General features: G+C 39.1%; 1 protein-coding gene and 1 long non-coding RNA gene across 20 annotated transcripts in view; one reads left to right on the top strand and one right to left on the bottom strand.

Annotated features, from left to right (window-relative positions):
• LOC309637552 overlaps positions 1–17,300 on the bottom strand; it is a 398,176-nt gene that overhangs the window by 95,354 nt on the left and 285,522 nt on the right. The window lies entirely within an intron of this gene.
• The window catches only part of CFAP20DC (CFAP20 domain containing), a 303,119-nt gene that overhangs the window by 216,229 nt on the left and 69,590 nt on the right, over positions 1–17,300 (top strand). For all 19 annotated transcript variants that reach the window (XR_014250542.1, XR_014250543.1, XR_014250544.1 and 16 more), the window contains 2 exons: positions 4–207; positions 9,709–9,770. Coding sequence is in view for 16 of the 19 variants with exons in the window: in XM_082412150.1 (XP_082268276.1) it covers positions 4–207; positions 9,709–9,770 (266 nt within the window). In the remaining 3 variants the exon portion in view is untranslated. The remainder of the gene's footprint in view (positions 1–3; positions 208–9,708; positions 9,771–17,300) is intronic.

Raw genomic sequence — 17,300 nt, 5'->3', positions numbered from 1 at the left:
CAGGAATATGACTGGAGAAACTATCAACCCAGCCAGATGAGTGAATCCGAGTTGCAAATGCTAGCAAGCCTACAGCGGCAACAGAACGAAGAACTGGAGGACACTGGGGCTCCCCATGGCCTGAGCGCATCCCAGGTTGACAACTGTAATGTCAGCATAAGTACCAGCAGCGATGACACAACCACCTGGAACTCCTGCCTGCCACCCGTGAGTCCAGGGTTTTGCGTCTTTGTTTACTGCCTTTGTCACAAAGCCCAGCCTTGCCTGGGAAAACTAGGGCCAAATGAGGACACTCCTATGAAATCTATCCTGAAATAGTGTTTTAAGTCTGGGGGCATTGTCTTGTCTTAAATCATCTCATTTACCTTCAGATAAGGTATGTTCATTGTGTGGTGATATATAAAACCATACATTGAAAGAAAAAGAATAATTTTACTGTAGACTTGGGGTATCTCATTGTATCCCCACCTCCTAGCACAAGCCCTGGCACATAAAGCAGGCTCAACACTTGTTAAAGAAGTATCTGTTAAATGAACGAACAGAAAGGAGTAGACTATAGATATATGAAGTATTGGTTCATATATGGCAGCAGCAAAGAACCTTCTGTAGAAGCCACCGGATTTATGCTGACTCCTCCTTGTGCCTAAGGGCCATGATAGGCACTGGATATGCTTCAGCAGCTTGTATTTTCCTATATGTTCATACAGTTAAAGTCCTTTCAAATATGGCCCATCATTCTCTCTATAGACCAGCAGACGGCCTGGAGCAGGCCAAAGTCTTCCTGTTATTCAGGTGAAGAAACTAAATTCTGGGCTCAAGCTTCTATACCTGGTCAGTGGTAGAGCCCAGAGCAAAGCCCAGTGTCTTGACTCAGTCCATTCTCCTCTACGATCCTCAAGGATCTTATGGTCTAATTGGAAAGACAAAGCAGAAACATCCACGGAACAGTCTTGTGCAACGTAGGAAATGTCATGAGACAGAATAATAAAATCATTATTATAATAATGGTAATTAGAGCTACCATTTCTTTAAGCACTTAAAAACATTTTAAGATCTCCATAGGCCGAAGGAACATTTACTTATAATGCTACTTCAACATCAGATCAAACATATTAAAATGCACTTTTCATCCAACAGTAAATATAACTTCTTTACCGGAAAATTTTTTAAAGGAAATATAAAATGGTGCAACTTGGATTCATGCTTATATAAAATTACATAAAGGTTGAGTTTAAGTGTAGTTGACAGTGGATACGTTATATTTTAAGTATTTAGTTAAATATCAATTTTTCAGTTTTCTTTTTCTATTTTAAAGTAAATTTTTTTTCCAGATCCCCAACTTCTTTGTAGATGTTAGAAATCTCAGAGGCCCTGACACTGAGCCTTGTGTTTCTAACTTACTCCTTACTGCTATCCTATGTGGTAAGCACTATCGAGTTCCCATTTCCAGATGAGAAAATTGAGGCTCTTGAGTAAAGTGACACAGAACTAGTTTGGCATGACTCTCAGTTCTAAGCTTCTAACCACCATGATATGGTGACTTCTCAATCTGTGGCTTAATTGTCAAATGAGTGCTACCAATATCTAGCAGAAGTTGAGATTTCTGCTTTGGAGAGAACTTAAAATTCTTCATGGAGGAGGAATTCAAATTGGTTCTAAGTATATGTGGGGGGGAAAATGATATTAATTTTTCCTCAGGGTTCTTTTTTCCCACCTTGCCCACTCTCCAGGTTTCTCTTGCCTTACTTAGTTGTGCTTTCATTAAACTGAATGATCAAACATACATAACACCTCAAGCAGCCTTGGTCCCAAAGAGTATCTACCCACCCAGCAAAAATACCCTGTGTGCTAGTTACTCAGAGTATTCTTATAGCCAGAGCTAAGAACATAAGAGTAAGTTGCAGATTTTTGCCAATGCAGTTTACAATGGAATTGAAATATTCCTTTCTTATAAATTATTTCTTAGCAATCATTTAAGCCAAAAGTAAGAAAGAGAACGGTGGCCTCCTGAACAAGGTCATTCTGTCATGAAGTAGCTCAGAGACCCAACATTACAAAGGGCAAGCTGAGAAATGATTATTTAAGACTGAAAAGGCTGAACTCTTGGTTGCCCTGGGTACTGTGTCCTCATCACTGTCCTGTTCTGGCAAGGACTCAAGTCCTCATGCATGATGACTACTTTGCTCTAAAAGTACACAGCCAAAAATAACCATTGGTAATGAACTTAATAACGCCTCTATTTGACCAAATGAGAAATTGAAAACAGTCTATTTTTTTAGACAGAGAAAATAATTGAAAAGCCTACCTTTGGTATTCATATGTTAATTATTACATCAAATTCAGTCTATTTCAATGTTGGAACTATCACCAAACGGAAAAGTGCATTCCTTAATGAACCCTGCATCTTGTTGCTCATATAGAGTTTAAATAGAGCAATTTACAAGAACCCCTATGGTGTTTCTGGGAGCTCATGACTTTCTCTTTAGAAGTTGTACCAGGGCAGTGAAAAAGAAGAAATGAAAGAAGACATAACTTTATCACAGTGATATCCTGCTTTTCTTATATCAGTGATGGCACCATCCTCCATGCTGATCCTCCACACTGGCACTTAAACAAGAAATTTGGAAGACATCTCTACTTCTCCCACTCCTTCATTTCCCATACCCAGTTGGTCTCCAAATCCTGAGAATCCTCTCTCCTTTTTACATCTTAGCCCTCCCTATCTAATACCAGTTAGATACTAATACTATTTAATAGCAGTTTCCTGATACTAAGGTACCTCCAGTCTAAGCACTGTAGCCTGATGGTTAGGAGCATCGACTCTGAAGTCAAATCGCCAAGGTTCAAATCCAAGCTGTGTGACCTTGTAAAGCACTTGGCGCTGTATCTGAGACATAATAAGCAATTAGTAAATTAAGATTAGTTGTCATTATTATTCACACTAGTTATCTTTCTAAAGCCCAGATTTGATCTGATCTCTTCCCTGCATGAAGTCCTTTCATAACTCCCCATTGCCTCTCTAGCCTGGCCTACAGGGCCCCCCATGATCTGAGACCTGCCCCCTTCCAGGCACATCTCTCACTGCTCCCCACCTTTCACTCCATCCTTTAATCCCATTTGTAATTCCCTAAGGGCACTCTGCACATATCCTTGTACCTGATTATCCCTTAAGGCTTAGCTCCAAACCCTTCTTTAACCCTTCTCCAGGCCTCATTGAGAGACACAGCTTCCTTTCTGCCGCAAGAGCCAGGATTATCTCCATGCTAACTCTCACCACAACCTAGCTTATCTGTCCCACATAAATTCACTCCACGTATTTTTTTTGAGTGGTACAATATGCTATGGACTCCCAAGTTCTGAAAGGAGCAGAACTAATTCTCTCCTTTAACAAGATAACCTCCTCTTAGTGCTTTTGTTTCTCCATCACCTTGAATAGTACTTGAAATGAATTTCTACTTCCCTCATAATCACTACCCACCCCCCACCCAACAACACTACTGCATACTCTAGCTACACTGCAGCTTGCCCATCACTGTCATGCCTTTTGTCCACATCATGTCAGTGATGCCATTGCCCATACCCTTTCCTCTGCCTGGAGACCCTCCATCCCTCTTCTCTACACTGAACACTCCTGTTTTCCAAGGCCCAACTCAGATGTCCCAGCCTCATGAAACCCTCCCTCCTGCACAGAATTGTTTTCTTCCTCCTGTGGTTCCCGTTATCTTCAGGCTCAGTGATAGCACTTACCACATCAGGTACCCATTATTAGCGATATCCCTCGGGCCTGGTTGTGATCCCCTTGAAGACAGGACTGGCACAGAGCAGACACAGGACTGGCACAGGACTGGCAGGCAGCACAGAGCCTGCCATGAGGTCACGCTCAGTAGCTGCTGGTTGTTAGTCGTTGGTGGAATAAATCAATCAATAATGTTAAAAGATTCCTTTTTTACTCTGAAGTAAGGTCGTTTCATCAAAATTCCAAAATAAACATCAGCTGTGCTTTGCTTAAATAAGTCCTGAATGATGCTAGTAATATTTTACATTTAAGATTTGATAAATGGCTATTAAATATACACACAAAGAAAAAATCTCCCTCTGGGCAGGACTTGGTGACCAGTAGTTTAGAAAGAAGATTTAGGCAGATCACATTCAGTTTGGCATCTTTACCTAATGACTTTACAAACACTGCAGTCAAACCAGGAAGCCAACGCAGAGCAAAATGCAGTCTTTAGCAAAATCTATTGTGTTTACTGCAAGCTTTGGTTTCTCAGCTTTCCTCAGCATCTGTACAGTTCAGAGTAATATGTACTGTTTAAAAGGTGTTTAGATATAATAAATAAGTCATTTTAAAGTGTAATTAAATGTAACCATATTTCTCATAGCAAATTGGCTTTTGTAGGCATCTCTTGCTAAATAAATCAAGCCTACTGAGAAAACCACTGGCCTTTGACAGACAAATTTTTCAAAGTTTCCAACTTAGAACCAAATTCAATTAAAACAATACTTTACAACTTCTGTGGAAACCAGGCTACAAGTAATCAGTTTTGGAGGGTTCTGTTAGGAGTAGCCCTCATGAGATTTATTCCAAAACTGGGCTCTAGGCAGCCTTAGGAAGAAAACTAGGAATTAGTTATAATGGATTCTTAAGTGAATTTTATTTGGGTGAAGGATTTTGACTGACAGTAGCGTAAAACTATGTCTTGAGGTGGGGGTGTGTGTGTGTGTGTGTATGTGTGGTGTGGTTTCTTTTTAGGAAGAGGAATAGTTGTTAATAGAAACAGCTTCAAGTGATGACCAAAAGAATTTAGACTCTACATCAGCCAACCTGGGCTCAAATCCCAGCTCTGCCATTTGCTAGCACAATCACCTATAAAATGGGAATAATAAAGGCCCTTCCTCCTGTTGGCATGGTGGGAATTGAATGTGTACATGGAATGTGTGTACCCAGTGCCTAGAAGAGTAAGCTCATGCTAACTGTAATATGCTGCTCCCCCAAAGATGTTCTCCTCAAAGGGCCACTTGAGTGGTCAGAAAAGATTTCTAGGATATTTTCCCTTTTTATGACCACTGAGGGCTGTAAGAATGTGCAGAGGTTCTGTTGTGCTTGTTTTGATGTGAGCTTAACCATTAGAATTCAGACTGACCCCTCAGAGCTTGACAAATAAACTCATTATTTCAATATTTCATTATTTCTCTGTCCCACCTCTAACCTAGATTGAAGAAAAGCATGCCTCATATGCATGCTACCCTGTCAGCAGATGCCTCAAAGCCATCATTCCTTCAAGTTAACAATTCCCATAACCTAATATCAAGCATGTTAAGACTCCTCAGCTTGTTAAAAAAAAAAAAAAAAAAAATCCTCACATGTATCCATCAACATGGCACGCTGCAGAGCATGATATCTGGAGAAAAACGAGGCAAAATGCACTTAATAGAATTACAAGCATATGGTGAGGTTCTCCAACAAGTTATTTATGGTCTTGATTAACCTTGCAACATTTTTGCCATTTTCATATGTTTTACGTAACAACAGAAAAATATTGCCTTTACCTTTTAACATGACAGGATTATCTTATCTCCTGTCCTTTAATTTAGCCTTCAATTCTCTCCCTCACCCCAAAATTTCTAGCAGCTTGATCATGGAAAAGCAAAGCGTTTTGTGCTCAGTGGCAGTTAATTTCATGTGAGTGTAGTTTTTCCGACACTAGTGCATAGCAACAGCGCCACCAAAAGGACAAGGTCCCAAGTTTCTAGGATCTGTTCTATTTTTTGGCTCATCAACATATCAGTATTTTACACGATGATTGCTGGCTGCTATGTGTCCAGTATATAATACACTGGCATTTCAGGCTCTTTATAGGTAACAGGTCTTAATTTGTTCTGGTCTATAGATTCATTAACTTCTTAGCTCTCTTTGGGTATGAGTTTTCTTTTAATCCTCCTGAACTAAAAACGTAAGTAGTTGATTGTGCTAAGCTGCAGATAAATCAGATGAGCAGCTGTTCTTTATACCACCATAGAAATGATATACAAAAATTAATATCAGAGTCAGTATAATATCTGTGCTGTCAGGAGAAAATATTGAAATGTGCAAGTTGTTCTGTGTTTAGTGACTATGAAAGTCACCCCATGAAATAAACTTTTCTCATTCTTAGAGTATTGTCTATTATATCTTATGTTGTCCCAAATTTAGCAATGTGGCAAACTTATTTTCTTTAATTTTAAATATATAGTGACATGTCATAAGAATGAAATCAAATTAATTTAATTTATGGCAAGGAGATAGTCTTATATCTTATATATATCAAATAAATGTATTTCGGGACTACTTTTTCTTCCTGCCATTAACTGAACTGAGTTTGTCATACTTGTTATTCAGAAACTTAGGTATTCACCACTTTAGGTGAACCCCTGAGCTGGGTTAAGCACTACAGCTTACTGGTTTAGAGGGTAAACTGCGGAATCAGACTGCCTGGGTTCAAATTCTGGCCCCACTATTTTCTGACTGACATGACCTTGGGTTAACACCCAGTGTCTGAATTTCCTCCTCTGTTAGATGGAGTTGTTAATCCTATCTATTTCATAGAATTGCTTTGAGGATCAAATGAAATAATACCTATCAAGGTTTCAACACAGAGTAAGTGCTCAATAAATATCAGTTACTGCTATTATTATTGTTGTCATAGTTATTTGTAGGAGTTAGTTATTATTCCTTTGCTGCTTCTTATGGAACTTTCTAAATACGGCTGAATTCCAAAATCAAAAAATCAATTTTATTTTTTTAACTTGTGCTTTCATGGAATGTTACCTACCTAGAATAGTAGAAATAGGTTTACTGCTGCACAGGTACAGAAATGTATCTATTCCATTCGTGGATGGGGACATCTGGCTTCAGAAGCCCATCTGTTCCCCCTACCTCCACCCCACCATGTTCAGAGAGCTTTTTGAAGCCATTAGGCACATTCCCATTTATTCTGATTTGGGCCTGGGAAAGCAAAATGACATCATTGAAGTGAAAGCTCTGCCCTTTGAAAGCATCACAGCAAAGTTATGGGAACTGAAATATCTTGAAGGAGCCTTTTAGCTGCATCGTTGCCATAATCCCTTCCTGTCCCTGAGTCTGATTATGAAATTAGGAGACATGTACAGAGAAAGGGAACTGGGACCACCCAGTTTTGTATTGTACCCACTTCAAAGCAAGACTTGCATCCTCCCCCAACAGAGTCATTAGCAGTTAGGGTTTATAAGTCAGTTTATAGCAGTTACATGTATGAGTCAGAATGCTCTGCCATGATTTGCTATTATTCAATTTAAATTGGCTATTGAATAAAATATTTGGGGGTAAAAACTTGGTAATTAGTTTTCAATAGTAAAAATTAAGTTAAGGGATTGGATATTCAGAGCGAGTTCTACTACCCTGCAATTATTTTTAACTGAATTTTTTCATTTACCTTTCTGTCTATTCATGTCAGCAGTCCTTACTACTTCAAAAAGTTTCCACTGACTATTTTTTTTGTTTTCTAACACTTAAAAATCACTGTGAATGTGAATCTTTTATTTTAGTGTTCTTTTGTACTGCTTGTATCATTGGATCTGTTTTATATAAACATGAGCAAACATGAAAGGGCCAGTCTATGTAGTCTAAGTAAGAACTCAGTCACAAACCAAATAGGATTCTGTAACCATTTCTGTTCTCCAGAGACTGGAGTAAGTCATTTGGAATAAGGGGGTTAGGGACAGGTATAAAATACAATTATCAGTATAAAATTAAGAAAATGGAAATTTGCCTGAATATCACGACTATGATGCTTAGAGAGTTATTTAAATGCCTCTGAAAGTAAATAGGCAGAGAGCCATTCACTAGAGGCCTGAGTACAGGTGAAATTGTGGACGAATACTAATGAATGTATTATCGGGAGTATTTCTGCACCACTGTGAGTTTGTCTAGAGAACCTGTTAGTCCCCTTGCTTACTAATTCCTTTTTTGCTGTGAAATAATAAAGCCTAAATCATAGAACTAAATTTCACTTGCAAATTGCTGGAAGTCTTATTTCTCCAGTGAGATCAAATATGTCTTATGACATGTTTTTCCTTCCACTGTCCTCCCAGCTGTTTTTTCTTATTACTGAAATGGTGATGCATTGATATTGGTTCAATTACCAAAGTATCTGAGTACATTCAAGTTCATGGGGCATCACAGATAGGCTAAGTGACTGTGATTATCAGACAGGGTGTTTGATTTAAATTAAAGGAACACTTCCAAGAGATTATTTATAGAGGAAGACAGTTTAAAGAATTCCCATCACCCATGTCATTAATATTTTAGGACCCATTAAAATAAGGAATATGTGGAAAATAAGGAATATGTGCCTTTTATGTACAGGCGTCATTGCTACACCGTTTTCTTCAGTTGGGGTCAGCACTATGGGTCCACATTATGGCTGAGAAAACCTTAACGCCAAACCCATGAGGTGAGGAAGTAACAGAAGCCCTCTAAATGCAATTCAAAAATGTGTACCTAATTCCAAATTGTAATAAAATGAAAATTTTAAAAATGATTTTCATATTAGAATTACATGGTTGTTAACCACATAAGAAAAATACTTTGAGGTGATATTCAAAAAGAGAATTTCTATCAGATATAATGAAATTTTCTCCCTTTATAGAACAAAGGAAAAACACCAAGTTCCATTGGAGGCAAGTGTTTAAAGCTTGCATGGAATGAAGCTGTTTACCTATGTTTTGAAAAAGGCAGTAACTTAAAGATTTCTTGCGGAGGGGGAAATTCAGATTTCATATTTTTGTTAGGTATTGGCATCACTTTTTTCAGTTCTCTGATTAATGCTTGAGGTTTTATTATACACACAGGGAAAATGACCGCCTTGACCTAAGATTTACATGCGTAATTCCAATAATGAAAATACAGGACTTCCCTGGTGGCACAGTGGTTAAGAATCCGCCTGCCAGTGCAGGGGACACCGGTTCGATCCCTGGCCCAGGAAGATCCCACATGCCACGGAGCAACTAAGCCTGTGTGCCACAACTACCGAGCCTGCGCTCTAGAGCCCACGAGCCACAAGTATGGAGCCTGCACACCACAACTACTGAAGCCCACGCACCTAGAGCCTGTGCTTCACAACAAGAGAAGCCACTGCGATGAGAAGCCTGTGCAGCTCAACGAAGAGTAGCCCCCACTCGCCGCAACTAGAGAAAGCCCACACACGGCAATGAAGACCCAAAAAGAAAAAAAGAAAAAAAAGAAAATAGAAGTTATCCTTGTAAACTAGTAACATTGAGATATAAATATATATATTCTATATCTCTGGGTCTCCAGGTTATTGCTGATACTTGCTATACAGCATTAGTTCCAGGAGATGTCTTGTTTTGTTTTGTTGTATCTGAAAATAGCAACCTTTGTTAACAGTATAAAAACTCCACAAGGAGGAGGATTCCACTCATGAACTTTAATTACACCATAGATGCTGTCTAATCCAGTGACTGGCCATTAAAATAACCTGTGTTTTCTTACATATACCGCTTTGTTACTTGCTGGATCTCCCAAACAGCCTTCGACTTTTTGTAAAATAAACCAGCCCCTTCTTACAGGTTGTTTCTCAGGAAAAAATTACAGTAATGAGAGTGCATGTGAAAGGATGTGTAAAGAGCATTATGCTGATTAGTACCTCACAAATGTTTTGTCTTTTACAGCCTGTCAACCAGGGTCGTCACTATCAGAAAGAAATGAATCCACCTTCTCCTTCTAACCCCCGGTAAGAATCATTAATAAGCTAAATTTTTTTTAAGATTATTTAGGAATTGACTGTGCATTTTTCTTGGTTTCATGAAATTGTTTTCCAAACTTCCAAAGGGCTTCCAAAGTTCTTTTCTATAGATGTTTTAATTCAGCCTACTTTTCTTAATCAGACTATGGTGTCATGGTTCATAGTGTAACTAGGTTTAAATAGCACTCCTGCCTTTTACTAGCTGTGGAACTTTGAGAAAATCATTTAAGTCAAAGTAATTCAAGCATAATAATTACCTCATGGTATTTTGGGGAGGATCATATGAACTAATAATACATGAGAACTCCTTAGCACAGTTCCTGTCACACAGCAAGCTCTCTTCAAGTGTTCATTTATTCAGTATTATTCTATTTGCATAGGTGTTTCATCTTAATAGGTCTTTGAAGTTTAGTACATTGTAGGCATGAATTTTGTTTGTATCACCTGGTGCCTTTACATTCATCAAGATAGCTAATATGAGTTCAAGTGGCCATTCCCTTTTTTCATAATTTCAAAGTTCATAATCTCAAAATTATTTTATTATTTCAAAAATGTCATTGACACATGAGTCATTTGACAATATAGAAGAACCTTATTATATTAGGCTCATTAGAGATAAGTGAATCTGAATTCAAGTTTTGAAATATATGTAGTATTATATGGCTTTCTAAAAATAGCTAAATAAGCTAGTTTATCAGATAAGTCAATATCACTTTATTACTATTTATTAAATACTAAGAATTTACTGAAAATCAGTCTATCTTGGGCTCCACCCACAGGATCTTAGTTATTATAAGATTATAATAACTAATTATCTAATTAGTTATTATAATAACTAATGCACCCCATTATCTAAATGCATCTCATTATCAAGCTCTCTCACCTGAGAGAGACAGGCAGAAGGAATTTGTTAAAGAAGAATACAGGGCTGTATCCTGGAAGCCAAGGGAAGCCAGGCCTTAAGAGGGATCTGAAACTAGGAACTAGAAAGCAGAGAGGCAGGCAGGCAGTATCCTCACTCCATCTCTGTTTGCTTCTTCCTATCTGCTCAGTTCTTCTAAGCACCAGCTTTCTTTACTTCTCAGTCACATATAGCTGTCTTGAGTTTACATATTACAGTTCAAAATACATGCTGAGCCTGACAGTCTATGTCTGAATCCCAGTTCCTACTTTCCAGGAGAAAGAATGTGATTGGCCTAGCTTGGGCCAAGTATCCACTTCTGGTCCAATCAGCAATGAAGAGCCAACCAACCAAGCCATGTAAAACTAACATGGCTACCAGGAAACCACATACATGGTTTACAGGACTTTTAACGGGGTCCAGAATATTCATGACATAGGTAGAGTAAGTGTTCTTTATTAGTAATCTCTTCTACGTGTTCCTGGTCTATATACCTGATCTGGTTATTCTTGCATGTTACCTAGTAGGAGGAATTGTCACTGTCATAAATAAATATGATAAGGAGTTGAAAACTGAGATTGTAATTTCAGTGTATATAAAAAGGTGTTTAAACATTCTTCAAAATAGTTATCTCTTGATATGCGTATATGTCTCTTGCAATCTTGCAGCTCATCTAGATTTGACCAATAAACTCTTTATCTATATATGAATAAACTTTCAAGGTAATTGGAAATCCAACTTTGGTCCAAATTATAACAGTGACGACTTGTAAGCTGAGTAAATGAAAGTGATGGAAAGTGATGTTAGAAAGTGGAGCATTTTGTTTCAATAAAAGGAAAATGGGGACCTAATTTTCATCCTACTTCTGCTACTAACCCAGTGTATGATCTCAGACAAGCCTCTCAACCTGTTCAGACCTAATAATAAGAACACCCTCATGTGTAAAGGAAACGATTTCAGTAACAAGCTCTCTGAGGTCACTTACAGATTTATGATTTTGTGACTTTGATGAGACTCATTATAGACTTTCCATATGAAAACCAGTTCCACTATTAAAGGGAACACTGCCCTATATAGGAAACATACCTCATATTATTGGATTAATTAATTAATGTTTAGATGTGGTAGTATTTGATTTTAAATATCTCTTTTAAAATTTGATTCCCAAAGATAGAATATAAGAAAATTCACCAGCTAAACAGACAGCATATTTTATTTAACCAATTCAATATTCATTCATTTAGGAAAAATTAATCTACATTTTCACATAATAAAATTAAAAGCCAGATTTCAAAGCAAAAAATAAAATGCTGCCAACACCATTTTCCAGCAGGTTATCCACCAGTTTCCTAGAAAATTATTATATGGCTGTTCAGAAAATCTACAGATTACATGGCTTAGCTCTTGGCTCATAAATCCAGTAGCTTAGAGAATTGGCAGAAAGGCATTATTGGACCACAAATAAAGAAGATGATAAAATTATGAGGTCAGCACAGATCATCATATAAAAATGGGATAAACTGAATCATGTAATACATGTGATTTAATTTAAAATTGAGAGCTATGATTCTTCTTAAGATTTGTATTATATTTCTTATAAATAGTATTCCATGCTTTAGACCCTACAATACAGAACTTTAAAATTAAACTTTGAAGTTAAAAGATACTAATAATGACTATTGAAAAAATAAGAAATGAAAAGGTAAGTCTCTAAGTCTACCCCCTTGGATAAACAAGCATCTCACCTGAACCTTGTTGAAAGTTTGGTGTGCAGAAGCTCTGAACAACACATGAGAAGCAGGAAGGCTCTAGATTTCCTGAATTACGTGTTGTTGTGATCAAAATAATGCAAACATGACGGGGATCGGGGACATGTGTGTGTAGGTCCACCAAGAGGTGAGCATGATGGTGCCCTTTGGGAGGTGAAATGGCCACATTAGCTTCAGTGAAATATCTGCAACTACTCCAGAGACCTAAGAACCTAAGATTTGTAAATTATATGTACTCATACCCACATATGTACATATTTAGAGAGTCAACTTTCAGTGAGCTTTATTAATGTAACAGAATAACCAATATCCCCAAGCTTTATTAATGTAACAGAATAACCAATATCCCCAGTCTTTTATTTATATTTTATTCTGGAAAGATTTTTATTTCTGCACCATAATTACCTTCTTAGTTTTATATGTTGATGAGTAAAGTTAAAGATAGTATGCAGTCCACAAAGCAGACAAATTTGTGTTTTGAAAAGTTATCTCTAGGATAAAAATGGCTAAAACTCTGCATATATTCATATAGTGGTTTCCTTAGAGTAAAAGAGTTCACTTGCACTCATAGGGCAATGCTTGATATTGGATGGAGGCTGGGATACAATGTTAGTCATTTCCTGAGAAGTTTGCAATCTGGGGATTGAAATACACATGGTTCACCAAATCATATTCCCTTGTGTGTCTAGATTTGCAACAAAGCCATTTCCCCTTGCTTTGGTAGGCATGGGGGGCGGGGGTGATATTTCCCACTATTTTTGCCTAACATACTGATGGACACTTAGCATCTCAGTTGCTGGGGCCCTTGCTTCCACTGTTCACCCACACTGCCTCATGGGGCACTGACAGCTTGTATGACAATGTGCAGAAATGGCTAACATAATCTAATACAATTTAAAGGAGTGTTGGGAGGAGGAAACAATTTCACAGTTCATTCATGTTGAGAAATGTTTCCTAGCATGTAAACTTACATGCTGCCAAACTGAGCAAAATGGATACTGTTCACAGCCTTCAGTCATTTATTTTAAAATGCCGTCTATTGGTTTGCGGGGTTTAGAGCTGTCCCTTAGGCACATCTATGTATGTGTTCATGTAGATTCTTCAGAACAGCTCAAGATATTTTTGCTCAGGAATGGGTTTTATAAAGTAAGCTGTGATTACATTCTGGTTGTCTATTCATATGGATGGAGTCGATAACCAGTCTTGCGTTTCAAATGATGATTACGCTTGCTATTTTTGCAACTCATTGGAAAATTAAGGGGGGAGGAGGGAAGGTAGTCAAAGGCTCTGTAAGGTTCCAAATGTTTATGGAAATAAACAATATAGAAAATAATTCTAGACTGACCAAACAGTCATGAATGGCATGGTTTTCTTTCTAACGTGTTTGCTTTATGATTTAGCATTTATCCATAATTTTTTTAAATGTCCTTGCAGATTGTGTTAGGGCTTGAATCCTTTGCAGCCTTGCCACATGTTTGTGTGATATGAACATACTTATAACTATAATTATCCGATAAATCCCTGTAGACTTTGACAGATGATTAATAATCACTGACCTCGGTTCACACTGGCTCAGCCAGCCTGACCGAGGCGAGCTGGCCTGTCACTGTAACCTACAGGCACTGCTCTGGACTGATCACGGTGCCTTCATTTATCTTTTCTCTCCAACTGTCAGGAGATGAGCTTCTCCTCTATTGCTTAAGGTTTTTTTCCCCCACCAACACAAGAGAGAGAAAATGTATAAACAAAATTAAATACAGAACTTGTATGTCGTTTTCCTCTTCAAATGATTAAGTTTGGATGATTTTAAAACAAGTCAGATTTCTAATAAATATTCCTCCTTAGACCAAAGCACAACAGAGGTTTTCCTGATTAACTGTGCACACAGTTTCTCTAAATGTAGTGTTGTTGTTTTCTACTACCTATATTTTGGCATTAAATCTTAATGATTTGTTTGTAAAACCAAAGGCATCAGTTTTTACTTTCATCATTGCTATTGTTAGGTTTACCAAGGAAAAGCTATCCATATTGGTGCCTCTCATTTCATAATCCCCTTCCCACAAATTCACACCTGCTCATTTTAGGGGAGTGACTTTCCATACTCAGATTCCTCAGGTCTGATTTAAGATCCTTGACTGAGGACTTGTCCGGCTGTTCTCCAGGTTCCCTGGGGACGGAATGGTGTCTCTCCTCCCTGTGATGTTCAGCACAGCCTGGCTTGGGTAGGGGCTCCATCAGCATGTGAGCTGAGGGAGGGAGCAGGGAGGTATGCCCACATACCATGGAGAAATGAAAATCTTCATCCTAAATGTTAACCAGTTAAGTTTCAAATATTTTCCTACATCCTTGCAAGAGTTCCCCCCTTCCTTTTCTGAAAATGGAAGGACAATGGTATTGCTTTATTCACTACCAGGATAAAATTGTGTTTTGTGAAAGGCCCTTGTTTGGACAGAGTTTAAATCTGATTTTCATGTATGTCCCACTCCCTGCCAACCCAGAGATCCATAGACACTGGTAACCATTAGAATGGCCCTAATCTTTAATACATAATATAATATGTATTATTTATACAATCTCTTTAATAATAGCTTCCAATACCTTCTATATTCTAATGACTCTCAAAATTATATGTCCAATCCTGACCCTCCTCTGAATTCCAGACTCATCTATCCAAGCTGCCAATTTGACAGATATCCAATCCACTTGGATCTCTAATGTATACCTCAAATCCATTGCCAAACATAACTTGGTTTTCTCTCCCTCTACACATCTGTTCTTTCTTCAGTTTTCTCCATCTCAAAAATGCCACCATCATCGCCCTTTTACTCAAGTCAGAAACCAAGAGCATTCCCTGGTTTCTCTCTCTAACCCACCCCATGTCCAGCCTCAGAAAGCTGTGCTGGTGCACCCTCCGACCATAGTATGTGCCAGGCCCAGCCAGTGCTCTCTCTTTACTGCTACAGCCCTAGCCATGTTGCCATCATCCCTCACCTGAACAGATACCAGAGCTTCCCACCTGCTTTCTCTGCTCCTTTGGCCCCTACAGCCTATTCTCCACTCAGCAACCAGAGTGGTATTGATACACCTAAACTGGCCTGAAGCGTCCCCCCATATAAAACTTCCCGAAGGTTTCCCTCTGCTCTTAGGGTCAAGTCGTGCTCCTTATCCTGAATACCCACCACTCAGACCGTGTTCCGTACCATTGTGCACCTTGCTCACTATGGATCAAATACCACCGTCCTGCCTCTTTTTCTCAAATACTCCAGGCTTGGTTTCACCATAAGAGCTTTGCATGAGATGGCCCCTCCGCCTGGCATTCCCTACCCTAGAAAGGACATAGCAGCCTCTTCCTGTCTTTCAGATCTCCATCTAAATGTCATCTCCTCAGAGAGCCCCTTTCTTAGCATCCAACCTAAAGTAGCCCCAGGCAGCCTCATTACATTATCTTTTTCGTTTTTACCATAATACATTTCACTACCTGATATTTACTTGCTTGTTGCTTGTTGCTTGTTACGTGTTGTCTACACACACACCCCTCCAGAATATGCTAGAATGTAAACTGCATGAACATAGGGCCTTTATCTCTCTTGCTCACTATATCCCTAGCTCCTCTAACAGTGCCAGGCACAAAGGAGACACTCAAGAAATGTGTGCTGAATTCATTAAATCTCACCTCACAAAAATGACTTTCCCTCATCTCTCTACACTAGCTACATCGTTGCGTACTTAACTGCTAGCTGGAACCCAGGAGCACCTGTATACTTTTCTCCCTTAAGGGTGTCTGGAACCTGGCCCTGTTCCCACTTGTAATAAATGAAATCTCTTTCATGAATTTGTTTTAAATGATCCCTCAGAAGATATGCACAATCTAAAGTGTCTGGTAAATGTATCACTTTAAAACTTTAAACAGAGACTTTTTTATTGAATTTGAGAATTTTCTCTGTATTCTTGCTGGAAGTTGCTTATCCGTATTTGCCTATTCATGCCCATTTCATGGAGTGAGGGTGCCAATGGCTAGAAATCTGCTTGGGTTGGCACTGCTGTCGAATGTGTACTTAACCCTCACCAGTTAACAGAATCTGGATAGGCAAATGGAAATGAAGAAAAAAAAGTATATATGTATACAGAGAGAGAAAGAGAGAGGACGAATCTGAGCCTGTGGTGCAGGTACCCTCTTGACTCAAGTGACTCCCTGCCCCTCATGCTTCTGGAGGGGTCCTCAGTTCACTGGTCTAAACTTCACAACAGACTTTAAAAACACCTGTACAAAGAGACTCAGCTGGGCCCCTTTCCTCCCCAGTCTACAGCAAAGGCAAGGCTTTAGCCTCTCTAACCTGCCCCAGTGAAAACCTGAGCTAAAGTCACCCTTGGTAGCAAATGGAATCCCTGGGGAATCATCCTGCTTCTCACCTCTGACCACTCTGAAACTAGGACCCCGCCCTACACAACTTTAGGACCACCACTCTCCTGGGGTTTCAGAGGACCCAGCAATTACCAACAGGGCCAGACAGCTGGCAGTCCCTGCCCCATCCCTTCTCCTTCCTCCTCTGCTCTTGGCGCTTGGCCTGCCCAGCCCATTTTCAGTCCTGGTTTGATCTTTATTCTACCAGAGCCCATTAGCTCAAGAGTGCATACCTGCTTAAATCACCCTGCCCCAGGCCCTAAGTACTTGTCACCCCAGAGAACTGGGTACCACCCCTACCCACTGGACCACCATTTCTTTGTGTTCACTCTCTCCACTTGTTCATCTGGCCCTGCCTGCCTGGGCACACGCCAGTCCCCTCTACAGCTTCTCGGTTGAGTTGCCTGCCTGCTCTCTGACCAGGTCTGTCAGGCCACTGGGGCTTA

Source organism: Balaenoptera physalus (genome assembly GCF_965194825.1).
Source record: "Balaenoptera physalus genome assembly, chromosome: 11".
In the NCBI taxonomy this organism is placed as follows: domain Eukaryota; kingdom Metazoa; phylum Chordata; class Mammalia; order Artiodactyla; family Balaenopteridae; genus Balaenoptera; species Balaenoptera physalus.
This window is presented reverse-complemented; position numbering and strand designations above follow the sequence as displayed.